The sequence below is a fragment of the Coregonus clupeaformis genome, chromosome 29, assembly GCF_020615455.1.
Source record: "Coregonus clupeaformis isolate EN_2021a chromosome 29, ASM2061545v1, whole genome shotgun sequence".
NCBI lineage: Eukaryota > Metazoa > Chordata > Actinopteri > Salmoniformes > Salmonidae > Coregonus > Coregonus clupeaformis.
The window spans coordinates 51169562-51187598 of NC_059220.1; the positions used below are offsets into that span (position 1 = coordinate 51169562).

General features: G+C 43.4%; 1 protein-coding gene across 2 annotated transcripts in view; it reads left to right on the forward strand.

Annotated features, from left to right (window-relative positions):
• The window catches only part of LOC121545191 (CAP-Gly domain-containing linker protein 4), a 127425-nt gene that overhangs the window by 58092 nt on the left and 51296 nt on the right, over positions 1 to 18037 (forward strand). For both annotated transcript variants that reach the window (XM_041855649.2, XM_041855648.2), the window contains exons 7-9: positions 9592 to 9840; positions 10746 to 10881; positions 11648 to 11779. In XM_041855649.2, the coding sequence (XP_041711583.1) occupies positions 9592 to 9840; positions 10746 to 10881; positions 11648 to 11779 (517 nt within the window). The remainder of the gene's footprint in view (positions 1 to 9591; positions 9841 to 10745; positions 10882 to 11647; positions 11780 to 18037) is intronic.

Here is an 18037-nt window from a genome sequence, read left to right on the forward strand (position 1 = left end):
ATGACAGTGCTAGAGGTCATGAACATTAATCGGCAGCTTAACACGTAAGCATGAAAAGGATGCAGGGCAAAAAGATATTGCTGTTTTTCTATAGTCCTAATTGACCTAGCTGTTACAAAGTCTATGAGCTGTCATCCTTAAACTCACTGAGCTGTCAAGAAAAGTACTGTTGATATAAGTAGAACATTTTGTCTGCTCCTTTTCTTCTTACTTTTTTAAGGAGAATGCTGTGTACTTTTATTCAGACAGCAAGGAAAGGGATCAGGCGACAGGATGTGGTTTGAACTTCTGCCTCTGGGGGTAATGTGTAGTCCGGAATCAGCAGTGCTACCACTTCTGTCTATCTGCTCGACTCAGTTCTTTGGTGTATTGACTGTTGGCTCATACCACCACTTTCTAATTTCTAGGTTGGTAGTTTTTCAGGGGGTTTGTTATAGCTCGGTCAGTGCTCGCTTTGTAACATTTGCGCCGCATCAGATCTCGATTGGCACAGATCACCAGCAAACAACGTGTACACACACACACACACACACACACACACACACACACACACAGAGCTGACTTAGAATTCATCAGTTTTGAGAGCCAGCAAATCAGTCATTCGCTTTGTGAAATCTGCGACGCATCAGATCTCTACCAGACGCATCAGATCACCTGCCAGTCAAGATTTCACAAAGCGAGTGATGGATTTGCTGGCTCTCAAAACGGATTACTTCTAGGTCAGCTCAGTGTGTGTGTGTGTGTGTGAACACATGTTTGTTTGTTGACCTCGGTAGCGCTTCGTCATTGCAAGAGGGACTTCCCAAAATAAGACCTACAAAAATAGGTTTTTTACTGTCACACACTGAATAGGTGCAGTGAAATGTGTGGTTTTAGAGGGTCAGCCATAGTAGTATGCCGCCCCTGGAGCAAATTAGGGTTAAGTGCCTTGCTTAAGGGAACATCAACAGATTTTTCACCTTGTTGGCTCCGGTATTCGAACCAACAACCTTTCGGTTACTGGCCCAACACTAACCGCTAGGCCACCATCATATAAGTTGATAATTCCAGAATGCTACTCTTGACAAAGTGCAGTACTCTAAAAGTATTTACAGTGCAGGATGGTATAAGGTGTTGGGTGGAGACTCAAGGTCAAAGGGTATTTACAGGCTCCACATCAGTATCCTTGGTCAGCATGTCCTGGTATCAGTACGTGCCTCGTCATCCATAATTTGGAAGCTTTCTTGGGCTTCAGTCTCCGCTCTGTCCGTGCCACGAAAAAATCTTGTCATCTCTATGAGACAGTAAATCAAGGGACTTTTTACCTTTTCATACTCCATCACAGTCCTTGCCCTGTGTGGCTTTACCTGCATTTTACATAAATGATCATTGAGAAGGAATTTAATGAGAGGTCAACTGCAAAATATAGTTATGTTTCACTGCTCGTACAGTGCATTCGGAAAGTATTCAGACCCCTTCACGTTTTACACATTTTGATACGTTACAGCCTTATTGCAAAATTGATTAAATAAATTGTATTCCTCATCAATCTACACACAATACCCCTTAATGACAAAGCGAAAAACAGGTTTTTAGAAATGTTTTCAAATGTATTCAAAATAAAAACAGAAATACATTATTTACATAAGTATTCAGACCCTTTACTATGAGACTCGAAATTGAGCTCAGGTGCATCCTGTTTCCATTGATCATCCTTGAGATGTTTCTACAACTTGATTGGAGTCCACCTGTGGTAAATTCAATTGACTGGACATGATTTTGAAAGGCACACACCTACAGTTGACGTCAGAAGTTTATATACACCTTAGCCTAAATACATTTAAACTCAGTTTTTCACAATTCCTGACATTTAATCCTAGTAAAAATTCCCTGTCTTAGGTCAGTTAGGATCACCACCTTATTTTAAGAATGTGAAATGTCAGAATAATAGTAGAGAGAATGATTTATTTCAGCTTTTATTTATTTCATCACATTCCCAGTGGGTCAGAAGTTTACATACACTCAATTAGTATTTAGTAGCATTGCCTTTAAATTGTTTAACTTGGGTCAAACATTTCGGGTAGCCTTCCACAAGCTTCCCACAATAAGTTGGGTGAGTTTTGGCCCATTCCTCCTGACAGACCTGGTGTTACTGAGTCAGGTTTGTAGGCCTCCTTGCTCGCACACGCTTTTTCTGTTCTACCCACACATTTTCTCTAGGATTGAGGTTAGGGCTTTTGATGGCCACTCCAATGCCTTGACTTTGTTGCCATTATGCCACAACTTTGGAAGTATGCTTGGGGTCATTGTCCATTTGGAAGACCCATTTGCGACCAAGCTTTAAATTCCTGACTGATGTCTTGAGATGTTGCTTCAATATATCCACATAATTTTCCTTCCTTATGATGCCATCTTTTTTGTGAAGTGCACCAGTCCCTCCTGCAGCAAAGCACCCCCACAGCATGATGCTGCCACCCCGTACTTCAAGGTTGGGATGGTGTTCTTCGGCTTGCAAGAACCCCCTTTTTCCTCCCAACATAATGATGGTCATTATGGCCAAACTGTTCTATTTTAGTTTCATCAGACCAGAGGACATTTCTCCAAAAAGTACGATCTTTGTCCCCATGTGCAGTTGCAAACCGTAGTCTGGCTTTTTTTATGGCGGTTTTGGAGCAGTGGCTTCTTCCTTGCTGAGCGGCCTTTCAGGTTATGTCGATATAGGACTCGTTTTACTGTGGATATAGATACTTTTGTACCTGTTTCCTCCAGCATCTTCACAAGGTCCTTTGCTGTTGTTCTGGGATTGATTTGCACTTTTCGCACCAAAGTATGTTCATCTCTAGGAGACAGAACGTGTCTCCTTCCTGAGCGTTATGACGGCTGTGTGGTCCCATGGTGTTTATACTTGCGTACTATTGTTAGTACAGATAAACGTGGTACCTTTAGGCGTTTGGAAATTCCTCCCAAGGATGAACCAGACTTGTGGAGGTCTACCATATGTTTTCTGAGGTCTTGGCTGATGTCAAGCAAAGAGGCACTGAGTTTGAAGGTAGGCCTTGAAATACATCCACAGATACACCTCCAATTGACTCATATTATGTCAATTAGCCTATCAGAAGCTTCTAAAGCCATTACATCATTTTCTGGAAATTTCCAAGCTGTTTATAGGCACAGTCAATTCAGTGTATGTAAACTTCTGACCCACTGGAATTGTGATACAGTGAATTATAAGTGAAATAATCTGTCTGTAAACAATTGTCGGAAAAATTACTTATGTAGGCACAAAGTAGATGTCCTAACCGACTTGTCAAATCAATAGTTTGCTTACAAGAAATTTATGGAGTGGTTGAAAAACGAGTTTTAATGATTCCAACCTAAGTGTATGTAAACTTCCGACTTCAACTGTATCTATATAAGGTCCAACAGTTGACAGTGCATGTCAGAGCAAAAACCAAGCCATGAGGTCAAAGGAATTGTCCATAGAGCTCCAAGACAGGATTGTATCGAGGCACAGATCTGGGGAAGGGTACCAAAAAATTTCTGCAGCATTGAAGGTCCCCAAGAACACAGTCACCTTCATCATTCATAAATGGAAGACGTTTGGAACCACCAAACTGAGCAATCGGGGGAGAAGGGCCTTGGTCACGGAGGTGATCACGAACCCGATGGTCACTCTGACAGAGCTCCAGAGTTCCTCTGTGGAGATGGGAGAACCTTCCAGAAGAACAACCATCTATGCAGCACTCCACCAATCAGGCCTTTTATGGTAGAGTGGCCAGACGGAAGCCGCCACTCAGTAAAGGGCACATGACAGCCTGCTTGGATTTTGCCAAAAGGCACCTAAAGGACTCTGACCATGAGAAACAAAATGTTCTGGTCTGATGAAACCAAGATTGAACTCATTGGTCTGAATGTCAAGTGTCACGTCTGGAGGAAACCTGGTACCATCCCTACGGTGAAGCATGGTGGTGGTAGCATCATGCTATGGGGATGTTTTTCAGCGGCAGAGACTGGGAGACTAGTCAGCATCGAGGGAAAGATGAACGGAGCAAAGTACTGAGAGATCCTTGATGAAAACCTGACTGGGGCGAAGGTTCACCTTCCAACAGGAAAACGACCCTTAGCACACAGCCAAGACAACGCAGGAGTGGCTTCGGGACAAGTCTCTGAATGTTCTTGAGTGGCCCAGCCAGAGCCCGGACTTGAACCCAATCTGACATCTCTGGAGAGACCTGAAAATAGCTGTGCAGTGACGCTCCCCATCCAACCTGACAGAGCTTGAGAGGATTTGCAGAGAAGAATGGGAGGAACTCCCTAAGTACAGGTGTGCCACGCTTGTAGCGTCATAACCAAGAAGACTCAAGGCTGTAATAGCTGCCAAAGGTGCTTCAACAAAGTACTGAGTAAAGGGTCTGAATACTTATGTAAATGTGATATTTCAGTTTAGTTTTTTAAAATACATTTGCAATTATTTCTAAAAACCTGGTTTTGCTTTGTCATTATGGGGTATTGTGTGTAGAATGATGAGGGGGAAAAAACATTTTAATCAATTTTAAGAATACGGCTGTAACGTAACAAAATGTTTAAAAAGTCAAGGGGTCTGAATACTTTCCGAATGCACTGTATGTTTAAAAAGTCAAGGGGTCTGAGCTTTTCAGAATATGCTAAATTTTTCCAAGTGCTTTACTCTCATGAATGAGAAATGTCAGATGGTCAGAAAGGTTTTCCTGTACAGTCGTGGCCTCAGTTTTTATGATGGCAATTTGCATATACTCCAGAATGTTATGAAGAGTTATCAGATGAATTGCAATTAATTGCAAAGTCCCTCTTTGCCATGAATATGAACTTAATCCAAAAAAAAAACATTTCCACTGCAGTTCAGCCCTGTCACAAAAGGACCAGCTGACATCATGTCAGTGATTCTCTCGTTAACACAGGTGAGAGTGTTGACGAGGACAAGGCTAGAGATCACTCTGTCATGCTGATTGAGTTAGAATAACAGACTGGAAGCTTTAAAAGGAGGGTGCTGCTTGAAATCATTGTTCTTCCTCTGTTAACCATGGTTACCTGCAAGGAAACACGTGCCGTCATCATTACTTTGCACAAAAAGGGCTTCACAGGCAAGGATATTGCTGCTAGTAAGATTGCACCTAAATCAACCATTTATCGGATCATCAAGAACTTCAAGGAGAGAGGTTCAATTGTTGTGAAGAAGGCTTCAGGGCGCCCAAGAAAGTCCAGCAAGCGCCAGGACCGTCTCCTAAATTTGATTCAGCTGCGGGATCGGGGCACCAGCAGTGCAGAGCTTGTTCAGGAATGTCAGCAGGCAGGTGTGAGTGCATCTGCACGCACAGTGAGGCAAAGACTTTTGGAGGATGGCCTGGTTTCAAGAAGGGCAGCGAGGAAGCCACTTCTCTCCAGGAAAAACATCAGGGACAGACTGAATAAAGAACACAGCCATGAATAAAGAATACCAACACATCCTCCAAGAGCAACTTCTCCCAACCATCCAAGAACAGTTTGGTGACGAACAATGTCTTTTCCAGCATGATGGAGCACCTTGCCGTAAGGCAAAAGTGATAACTAAGTGGCTCGGGGAACAAAACATCAACATTTTGGGTCCATAGCCAGGAAACTCCCCAGACTTTAATCCCATTGAGAACTTGTGGTCAATCCTCAAGTGGCAGGTGGACAAACAAAAACCTATGAATTCTAACAAACTCCAAGCATTGATTATGCAAGAATGTCTGCCATCAGTCAGGATGTGGCCCAGAAGTTAATTGACAGCATGCCAGGGCGGATTGCAGAGGTCTTGAAAAAGAAGGGTCAACACTGCAAATATTGACTCTTTGCATAAACTTAATGTAATTGTCAATAAAAGCCTTTGACACTTATGGAATGTGTTATAATGAGTTTCTGGTATTGAGAAGTTCACAATGCAAGAATTTACTTAGACATTCTGTGGAGATTTCATACCAAGTATTTATTGAATCACGAGCTCGTGGGTTCATCTAACCAACGGACATAGCTTTGCCCTTCGTCAGTTGAACTCACTTGAAAAAAAGAAGACACTTTATATACCCTTTATTACCATCTTCCTGGCATACATCTGGCAAGTCTCCATGGGCACTCCCTGTCTTTGATGTTCATCACTCTTTACCCAGTCACTATCCTAAACATCACTCATGCTATCCTAAACATCACTCATGCTATCCTAAACATCACTAATCTCCTTGACATAAGGAATGTAGACTTCATGGCCCCAAACCACTTATATAGTAACTCTACCTCTGTCCTAACAATACTATGACATGACATCATTATACCATAAAAACATCATATCAGAATGCTTGTAATTATACTTCAGTATACCATAGTAACATCTGACAAAAAAATCAAAAAACCCAGAAGCAGCAAACTTTGAAGACCAATAAGTCATTCTCAAAACGTTTAACCACGACTGTACATGAGTGGCAATTGAAAATGTGTCTGCTAATGCTAGTAGTGCATTAACGTCTATCTAACGATGGAAAACAACATGGTTGCTACTGTGTACGTGTCCATCCCTCTGAGCTATTTAGTAAAGACTAGTATTAGCTAGCCAGCTTTAGTTTGAAACTGGTCCAGGTCAGCTGTTAGCACTAGCACAGGAACCATATCAAAGTCAGTGGCTGAAATTGCTATCTTGCTTCTTTGCCGAGCTACTCACCATTCACCGTTAGGAGAAAAAGCCTGTCCAAATGTATGTCATGGCTCTGTAATTGGCTGCCGACTAGCTCCTCTCTCACAAAAAAACAAACAAAAAAAAGGTTCAAGACTGGGTTAGATTTGCCCGCCCAACCTGCACCATCTGCTATCTTCCACCACAGGCCACCTACCTTTACAACCCCTCGGCAAACTACTGCCCCTTTCACAACGAATCCCTTCGCCCAATCAGAGGAGCGGGAACCTGACCTTTTTGTCCCGACCACCCCCCATGGCAACTGTTGCTGTCCGAAACAGATGTCAAGAAATAAACAAACAATTAGTTTTGGTTGTTAATGAAGGCTTACTCTGCAAAGTTCCGTATCTGGTTGTGATTATATGTGAGCGTTATCTTCCCCGCGTCTCCTCTGAGCACTAAATGACTGCATTGGAAAATATCTCAATGCGCTAATTGGTCCGTTGAATCTCCTTAACACCTGTCGGCAGTTAAATGCAGCTACTGTAGGTTACTAGAAAGTACTATAGGTTGCTGGAAATGTAAAAGAGAAAATTACAGTAGTGCTGGACTGGCAGGGTCAAGGTTTTCCTAGGAATGAAATAATTTAACTGAATTAAAGTTTGGAAGAAAAAGAGTACCTGCCAACCACCCACACACCCATTGCCACTGCCATTAAATCCCTTCCTGGTCACGGAATGACTTTTTTTTAACACATAATAAATTAGCATCGCATTTACACCCATGGCCTGACTTTAAATACATTCCAGCTCACACATACAGTGCCGTCAGAAAGTATTCACACCCCTTGACTTTTTCCACATTTTGTTGTCTTACAAAGTGGGATTAAAATGGATTTAATTCTCCTTTTTTGTCAACGAGCTACACAAAATACTCTAATGTCAAACTGGAAGAAAAATTCTAACATTTGTAAAATAAAATATGAAAAATATAACTAAGTATTCATCCTGAGTCAATACATGTTAGAATCACCTTTGGCAGTGATTACAGCAGTGAGTCTTTCCTGGTTCCCATTCTTTTTTTGAAAATTCTTCAAGCTCTGTCAATTTGGTTGTTCATAATTGCTAGACAACCATTTTCAGGTCTTGTCATAGATTTTCAAGCAGATTTAACTCAAAACTGTAACTCGCCACTCAGGAACATTCACTGTCTTCTTGGTAAGCACCTCCAGTGTAGATTTGGTCTTGTGTTTTAGGTTATTGTCCTGCTGAAAGGTGATTTTATCTCCCAGTGTCTGGTGGAAAGCAGACTGAACCAGGTTTTCCTCTAGGATTGTGCCTGTGCTCAGCTCCATTCCTTTTATTTTTGTCCTGAAAACTCCCAAGTCCTTAACGATTACAAGCATACCCATAAAATGATGCAGTCACCACTATTCTTAAAAATAGGGAGAGTGGTACTCAGTAATGTGTTTTATTGGATTTGCCCCAAACATAACACTTTTTTATTATTATTCTGTACAGGCTTCCTTCTTTTCACTCTGTCAATTAGGTTAGTATTGTGGAGTAACTACAATGTTGTTGATCCATCCTCAGTTTTCTCCTATCATAGCCATTCAACTTTGCAACTGTTTTAAAGTCACCATTGGCCTCATGGTGAAATCCCTGAGTTTAGGAAAGATGCCTGTAGCTTTGTAGGGACTGGGTGTATTGATACACCATCTAAAGTGTAATTAATAACTTCACCATGCTCAAAGGGATATTCAATGTCTGCTTTTTTCATCTACAAATAGGTGCCCTTCTTTGCGAGGCATTGGAAAACCTCCCTGGTTTTTGTGGTTGAATCTGTGTTTGAAATTCACTGCTCGACTGAGGGACCTTACAGATAACTGTATGTGTGGGGTACAGAGATGTTAAACACTATTGAGTGAGTTCATGCAACTTGTTATGTGACTTGTTAAGCATATTTTTACTCCTGAGGTTATTTAGGCTTGCCATAACAAAGGAGTTGAATACTTATTGACTCAAGACATTTCAGCTTTTCATTTTAAATTAATTTGTAAACATTTAGAAAAACATAATTACTACTGTATTGTGTGTAGGCCAGTGACAATCTCAATTTAATCCATTTTATACTCAGGCTGTAACACAACAACATTTGGAAAAAGTCAAGGGGTGTGAATACTTTCTGAAGGCACACACACACACCCTTCTATCTCCAAAGGCCTTAATGTACTAAAGAAATGCTTTAGTACAACAACATGATAAATTACTTACATAACATTCATATCATATCGACAGACATTGCACGTACACACACACCGAAGTCAATCAGCAGCGTGTCCATTAGCACAGTGTGAAAGGCAGGCTGTCGCAGAGAGCTCCTTTGACGATTCATAAAGAACCACTCGCCTCTCCAGAGGGGTGGGTGAGTGGAGTCCCAATTACTTCAGCAGCACCACTTCAAACTCCCTTCCTCGTCTATTACACCTCTGAAGCCATCTCTCCTCTCTCTCCCCTGACACCTCAGTGCTCTGACTGTCTCTCTGACAGTTATGAGAATCTCTGAGGCTGAGCCATTTCACTGAACCCCCAGGGTGTGTGCCCGTGTCAATGTACTGCACAGGAAACCACTGATAGGGTGTGTTTTTGTTGGTAATGGTGGTAATCAAGTCCAAACTGAGCTCTCCGGACCTGAGTAGGACCACCATCCTCATGAAGTGACATTGTTGTTAACTTTTTGGGAGGCTCATTTTTGGGCTATTACTACGGACAGTTGCTGTTTTATAAATCAGCTGGGGATAAATCCGTCTAGTGTTGACTCTCTTTCTGCCATTCTTTTTTATTCTCTCTCCCTCATTCTCTCCCTGTCTTTCTCCCTCTCTCTGTACCCTCTCAATTATTTTCCTCTTCTTGCCCCCTCCTCCTCCTCTCACTCTCTTTCTCTCTCTCCAGAATGAGAGGGGCCAGTGCCCGGCCGACGTGGTGTCCGAGCCCTTGGACATGCTCTTGGAGATGGCGGACGCCGCCGTCCTGGCCAAGGAGCTGCGCAGCCTGCTGAGGAAGGCCCTGCCCCGGCCCTGCGCCCCCCTGCCCCTGACCCTCGCTGTCCGAGCACCATCAGGCCTCTCTGACAAGGCTCGGGTCCAGCTCACCACCATGGGCATCCGGCTGGGCGACCGCGTGGTCATCGCCGGTCAGAAGGTAGGCGGCCAGTTCCATAGCCATCAATGAAGGGTCTCAAGTCCACAGACTGTCATTGGTTGATTGTCCATAACTGAGGTAGAAAAAAGGAGCCTTCTTAGTCTGCTTATTTGAGTGAATGGTTAACAGCTCATGTACCAAGTCAATCAGAACAGAAGCCTCTTTTCCCTTCTACTGATTGTAACTCATAACAATACAGCACTCGATGAAAGGTCATGTTGCTATCATGTTGATCATGCTATTCACCCCACCTCTGACTCTCTAGCCCCGGGAAATTGTATTTGACAACACCATCTTTGGCTGTCAAGTATGTTTTTCTTCTTCTTAAGACAAGTGAAGGAAAGAAAGCGATGAAAAATAATAGAAAAGGGAATGCGAAACTGTGAAATGAAGGACTTGTAATCTGCGTTGTGTTCCTGCCTGAAGACACCCTCACTCCTACGCACGTATACAGACAGACGGGGCCCCCACAAAGAATAAGCTATTAATTAATTCTCGAGCCACACTGAGAGCGAAAACGCTGGGCGTTGAGTTTCCCCAGATTGGCTAATCAAAACCCTATTTTCTCCCTGCTGCTCTGGCGAGCCAGGCACTTTGATCTCTATTTTCTTTTAATTCATTTTTGTCCCTTCTCTGCGTGTTTATAGATTTGGACTCATCAAAACATGCTTAAGTTGCGGCAGGTCCTTGATAGGGGAGCCCGCCCTTACCTAAATGCGCAGCGGCACGTGTGCGTTTCTGAATGAAGATGTAATCACTTTCCGCCGCTCTCTCCCGAGGATGGGCAGATAGAGGATGAAACAATCATATTGAGAGAGTTTTTTTTACTCTGTTTATCTTTAGGAGTAGGGCCCTGCTTGTTGGCTCTATAGCTGTTTAATGTGTGTGTGCCTGTGTGTATTCAGGTGGGCACTCTGCAGTTCTGTGGCAGCACCGAGTTCGCCGGCGGTCTTTGGGCCGGTGTGGAACTCGACCAAGCGGAGGGGAAGAACGACGGATCCGTCGCTGGAGTCCAGTACTTTACCTGCCGCCTCAAACACGGTATGTCCGCTGCAACCCCGACTGACAGTACTCTCTAAGCATTAATCAATCCAAACGCTGCGACAATCATAGACTCAATCTATATCCTCCATCCAAAGCTATTAGGACCTATCGAACAAGTCGGTTGCTCAATGGTGTCTCACCATGGCAATAGCTATTCTCCTCATGTGAGATGTGAGTGAATTCGACATCTCAAATGACTGCCCCAATCTGGTGTTTGGCCCATTTTGATCTCTTGCTCTCTTCATTACTTTTAGCAATCTCTTTCTCTCTATCTCTCTCACGCTCTCATTTTCTCACATTCTACATCGCTGTCATCGGGCGGGGGGTGGCTATTTGAGGAGTCTCAAATGTAGAATGTATTTTGATTTGTTTGGCACTTTTTTGGTTACTACAAAGCTGTCACGGGCTCCTGAGTGGCGCAGTGGTCTAAGGCACTGCATCGCAGTGCTAACTGTGCCACTAGAGATCCTGGTTTGAATCCAGGCTCTGTCGCAGCCGACCGCGACCGGGAGACTCATGGGCGGCGCACAATTGGCCCAGCGTTGTCCAGGGTAGGGGAGGGAATGGCCGGCAGGGATGTAGCTCAGTTGATAGAGCATGGCGTTTGCAACGCCAGGGTTGTGGGTTCGATTCCCACGGGGGGCCAGTATAAAAAAAAATAAAAAATAATATTCACTAACTGTAAGTCGCTCTGGATAAGAGCGTCTGCTAAATGACTAAAAATGTAAAAAATGTAAATGTAAATACATCTCCCCCCTGACAGGGATCTTTGCACCCCTGTCCAAGATCAGCAAACCCTCGGAGCGATGCAAAGCCAACCCACAGAGGAGCGCCACCCCCATACAGCCCTCTCGGCGCATCAACCTGTCACACGTCACCTCCAAGATCAACACAGGTAACAGTTTCTCCGACAGGGACGTCAAATATTTGTGCCACGTCAATGGATGGATGGATGGATAGGCTACAGGGTAAAGGATAGCTAGGCCTATAGTCCCAAGGGGCACAAAGACAAATGGACCTACCTGTGATGGAAACCTCACATCGTTATGAAAGCACAGAGAAACTCCTGAGCCTGAAGGGCTGAGAGGTTGAGTTACGGAGGTAGGGAGCAGAGTCAGGAAGGGGGAAGAAGATGGAGAATGGCATAAAGGGAGGAGAGCCATTTTCCACTTCAACATTTATCTCATTACACCCCATCCAGGACCTGCTTTCTGTAGACCCATACACATGAATGCATTATTAGAGGCCACACATCACAGGAACCACAGAAACACACACCTCGCCACCTCTCCCTCCCTAATGACATTAGTTTTGGATGCAATGTTCCAACCCCCTCCCACCTCAATATGCTTCCACTGACTGAGACATAACTCTGAAATTAATCCACGCTGGGGGGGTGTAGTGTAGAACACAAAGCCATGATAAAGACAGTAATGGTCATGAAAACTACAGCTTCTCCATCTCCCCGCTGCTCGGGGGTGGCTAGCAGAGGGGCCAACGACGAAGTCACGAACCCCATGAAAAGCGAGGCCACCTATCTCCGCTAACCAGATTTCCGCGGATGCCCGACGGAAAGGCGCAACGCCACCTCTGATGTTTGTGACTCGATCTTTCCCCCACCTCACCTGGGAATGAGTAGGTTTATCTGTCTGTCGGAGCTCTCCGGGGCACAAGCCAAGGTCTCTCCCACGCCTTGATTGGATTGCCTGTCGTAGTGGCCCGGCTTTTGACCTCTTTCGCTGCTTAATGTATACATATGGTTACGGAGAGCTGCCCACGGTGATAAGGCTTCTTCAGAGGAAAGATGGCAAGCCTCGGGTTTGGGTCTCTTCCTCTGGTGCTATTACTTCTCACATTCTTTCTCTGCTAGCTCGTTTTTGTTGATAATAACCATCTTGACTAGGGCTGTGGCGGTCATGAAATTTTGTCAGCCAGTTATTGTCATGCAAAAGCCTGCATGTCTCACGGTAATTGACTGTTAATTAACATAAACACGTTTAGCATCTCCAGGCCTCCAAGTATACAAGCCGCTGATGTGAGCCTTTGGAACATCTACATTTAAAATAGTATAATAAATCAATTGAATATACTGTACACCATCACAATAAATACATGATTTATTTTAAGCAGGTCTAAAGAAACGGTATGATATGAAGAAAATGTATTTCAGAAGAACAGAATATGAGTTGGCCTACTGTATGTTATCTGGCAATGCGCCATGCCAGAGCCTGTAGGCTTGTTCATTTAGCAGACAAGATATGCTTATAAGTCCCGTGCCATTATTTAATATTATAAAATTTTATAGTAAGAAGAATATAATTAAGTTAATAAAATTGAAAGGATATTTTTCCCATTCTGGAGCTAGAGTGCGCGCATATGAAGTGGCTATGTTGAGCGTAAAAGTGATCATTTGAAACAGGTCCTATACGCCAGATTTAGAGTTATTTGGCAACTTTAGTTGTGAATTATACAAATCTTAGAATGCCTTAGAAATCAAAACATATATGATCTGCATGGTGCGACTATAAGCTATTGATGATTTGACATACATTCAAAAACATTAACATGTAGTGTGTGTGTGCATCTATCAGTTACACATACATGTCAGTACATATACACAGCAAGTAGGTCACATGGGGGAAGAGGTGTTGCTTTATTTGTTTTTTGAAACCAGGTTTGCTGTTCACTTGCGCTATATAAGATGGAGTTCCATGCACTTATGGCTCTGTATAATACTGTACGTTTCCTTGAATTTATTCTGGTCTTGGGGACTGTGAAAAGGCCCTGGTGGTATGTCTGGTGGGGTAAGTGTGTGTGTCAGTGCTGTGTGTAAGTTGACTATGCAAACAATTTGGAATTTCCAACACATTAATGTTTCTTATAAAACAAGAAGTAGAAAGAAGCAGAAAGCCTTTCCTCAACTCTTAGCTAAGAGAGATTGGCATGCATAGTATTAATATTAGCCCTCTGATTACAATGAAGAGCAAGACGTGCGGCTCTGTTCTGCGCCAGCACTTGACCATATGACTAGACAATAATCAAGATAAGATAAAACTAGAGCTTGCAGGACTTGCTTTGTGGAGTGTAGTGTCAAGAAAGCAGAGCATCTCTTAGGCTTTGAAACATCCACAAGGACCATGTTTTCCACTCAGTTTCAACCTATTGTTGAACCTGTTTAAAAGCACATACTGTTTTGATGATAAGTGTTTGATGTGATTTTCGATTGCATTTGCTTTGACGTCAGAGTGGTTATAGAGACAATAGAGCCCTGAGTACCAGGCCATTAGCGACCTGATGATCGTTAGCGAGTTGAGTACTACTAATGCATGTCCAGAGTGCGTAACAGGAGATTACTGTGACTCAGCGGTCACGTAGAATTTTACTGCGGTCATGACTCATGACTGCCGGTATGGTGGTAATACAGTCACAGTAGCAGCCCTAATCTTGACTGCCATTGAGTGCCAGTAAAGCACACTGAGTCACGATTCTAGCTGATATTCAGCTTTTCAACCGCTTTTTGTGACCTTTAGAATTTCCAACCCTGAAGATTCATGAAAAATGAGCCGGCAATTCCGTGGTCCCAATTACATTCTTGTGACTCAGCCTCTTACAAACAAAGCTACAATGGCGATGTGCAGGTGAAAACAATGGCAATTTTTGTGACAAATATGATTAGGAAGAAACAAAATGATCTTTCCTCTCTGGTAGTTACGTATAAGCCTTTTTACATCCTCTTTCCTATGTGGGGTATTCCGTGCCCTTGGGTGCTACTTGATGGGACTTGAGGGGAATAAAGGGACCGCTGAGTGTCCCGTGGAATTCCGCCGCTCCCGCTGATTGATAGTCCAATTATGCCGGTTTAATAACCAGTAGACAGACAGCCTGAATGGCCAGCCAGCCATTGATCACAAGGTGTGTGTGTGTGTGTGTGTGAGTGAGAGACGGTGTGTGTGTGTGAGAGACGGTGTGTGTGTGTGAGAGACGGTGTGTGTGTGTGAGAGACGGTGTGTGTGTGTGTGAGAGACGGTGTGTGTGTGTGTGTGAGAGACGGTGTGTGTGTGTGTGAGAGACGGTGTGTGTGTGTGTGAGAGACGGTGTGTGTGTGTGTGAGAGACGGTGTGTGTGTGTGTGTGTGTGAGAGACGGTGTGTGTGTGTGTGAGAGACGGTGTGTGTGTGTGAGAGACGGTGTGTGTGTGTGAGAGACGGTGTGTGTGTGTGAGAGACGGTGTGTGTGTGTGTGAGAGACGGTGTGTGTGTGTGTGTTCGAGAGAGCGTGTGTGTTAGGATTGGGCAGTATCCAGATTTCCATACCTTCATACCATGCCTGTGCCTTCCCGGGATATATGGTATTACCGGTAGTGCACACAAGGGGCGCTATTATTATTTTCGAACGTAAAAACCCCCACTAAAACTTCACTTATCAGAATGCTGACAAAATGCTAACAAGTTCTAAGGAATTCTCATTGCAGATGCTAGGTAAATGCTAACAAGCACATGCAAACATTTACTTCTAGGACAGACAACCCAGCTCATAAAGTTATGCAAGTATCTCAAAACGCAGTTTGCAGCACACACAAAACAAATATTAGCCAGCAAAGGCTCTTGATCCAGGAGGGGATTCTCTGTTGTTACCAAGTGAATGCTTGATTTTTTAAACAAGAGAACCTTAGCTAGATAGCTAACTAGCTAAGTGGTTTACTAGCTACTACGCTGCACAAAAATATGAACGCAACATGTCAAATAAAAAATAAGAAGGAAGGGAAGTGCTGCTAAGGTACGCAATAGTAGGTTTTTGTAGACAGAAGGTGCTCTTTGGTAAAAGGGGTAAGTTGGTCATCAAAAAGAAGGAGGACCAAGGCACTCTTCATATAATTAATTAAAATGCCTTTATTTGTATGGCATGTTCAATGGAAACAAAGACTTTACATTTTTACAGTGCATTTGGAAAGTATTCAGACCCCTTCACATTTTCCACATTTTGTTATGTTAAAGACATATTCTAAAATTGATTAAATATTGTTTTCCCCCTCATCAATCTACACACAATACCCCATAATGGCAAAGTGAAAACAGGGTTTTAGATTTTTGCAAATGTATTAAAAATAGAAAACAGAAATACCTAAATTACAGAAGTATTCAGACCCTTTGCTATGAGACTCGAAATTGAGTTCAGCTGCATCCTGTTTCCATTGATCATCCTTGAGAAGTTTACGTTTCTACAACTTGATTGTAGTCCACCTGTGGTAAATTCAATTGATTGGACATGATATGGAAAGGCACACACCTGTCTATATAAGGTTCCACAGTTGACAGTGCATGTCTGAGCAAAAACCAAGCCATGAGGTCGAAGGAATTGTCCGTAGGGCTCCGAGACAGGATTGTGTCAAGGCACATATCTGGGGAAGGGTACCAAAAAATGTCTGCAGCATTGAACGTCCCCAAGAACACAGTGGCTTCCATCATTCTTAAATTGAAGAAGTTTGGAACCGCCAAGACCCTTCCTAGAGCTGGCCGCCCGGCCAAACTGAGCAATCGGGGGAGAAGGGCCTGAGTCAGGGAGGTGACCAAGAACCCGATGGTCACTCTGACAGAGCTCCAGAGTTCCTCTGTGGAGATGGGAGAACGTTCCAGAAGAACAACCATCTCTGCGGCACTCCACCAATCAGGCCTTTATGGTATAGTGGCCAGTCGTAAGCCACTCCTCAGTAAAAGGCACATAACAGCCTGCTTGGAATTAGCCAAAAGGTACCTAAAGGACTCTCAAACCATGAGAAACAAGATTCTCTGGTCTGATGAAACCAAGATTGAACTTTTTAGCCTGAATGCCAAGCGGCACGTCTGGAGGAAACCTGGCACCATCCCTACGGTGAAGCATGGTGGTGGCAGCATCATGCTGTGGGGATGTTTTTCAGTGGCAGGGACCGGGAGACTAGTCCGTATTGAGGGAAAGATGAACAGAGCAAAGTACTGAGAGATCCTTGATGAAAACCTGCTCCAGAGCGCTCAGGACCTCAGACTGGGGCGATGGTTCACCTTCCAACAGGACAACGACCCTAAGCACACAGCCAAGACAATGCAAGAGTGGCTTTGGGACAAGCCTCTGAATGTCCTTGAGTGGCCCAGCCGGAGCCCGTACTTGAACCCGATCTAACATATCTGGAGAGTCCTGAAAATAGCTGTGCAACAACACTCCCCATCCAACCTGACAGAGCTTGAGAGGATCTGCAGAGAAGAATGGGAGAAACTCCCAAAATACAGGTGTGCCAAGCTTATAGCTTCGTAACCAAGAATACTCAAGGCTGTAATCGCAGCCAAAGGTGCTTCAACAAAGTACTGAGTGAAGGGTCTGAATACTTATGTAAATGTTTTAATTCTTTATAAATTTGCAAATATTTATAAAAAACTGTTTTTTCTTTGTCATTATGGGGTATTGTGTGTAGATTGTCGAGGGGAAAAAACGATGTAATCAATGTTAGAATAAGGCTGTAACGTAACAAAATGTGGAAAAAGTGAAGGGGTCTGAATACTTTCCGAATGCACTGTGTATGAAGAGAGCCTTGGTCCTCCTTTCTTTTTGATGAGAAACATGTAAAGTGTTGGTCCCAGAAATGTACCATCCGAATAAAAAGCTTATTTCTCTAAAATGTTGTGCACAAATTTGTTTACATCCCTGTTAGTGAGTATTTCTCCTTTGCCATGATAATCCATCCACCTGACTGGTGTGGAATATGAAGAAGCTTAAACAGTATGATCATTACACAGGTGCACCTTGTGGTGGGGACAATAAAAGGCCACTCTATAATGTGCAGTTTTGTCACACAAAAAGCAACCAAAAAAAACAAAACATGTATGCATTCACTAACTGTAAGTCGCTCTGGATAAGAGTGTCTGCTAAATGACTAAAATGTAAATGTAAACACAGTGCCACAGATGTCTCAAGTTTTGAAGGAGTGTGCAATTGGCATGCTGACTCTAGCAATTTCCACCAGTGCTGTTGCCAGATAATTGAATGTTCATTTCTCTACCATACATTGGAGGTCAATGTTGTTTTAGAGAATTTGGAAGTACGTCCAACAGGCCTCACAATCGCAGACCACATGTTACCAATCTTGCCCAGGACGTCCACATCCTGCTTCTTCACCTGTGGGATCG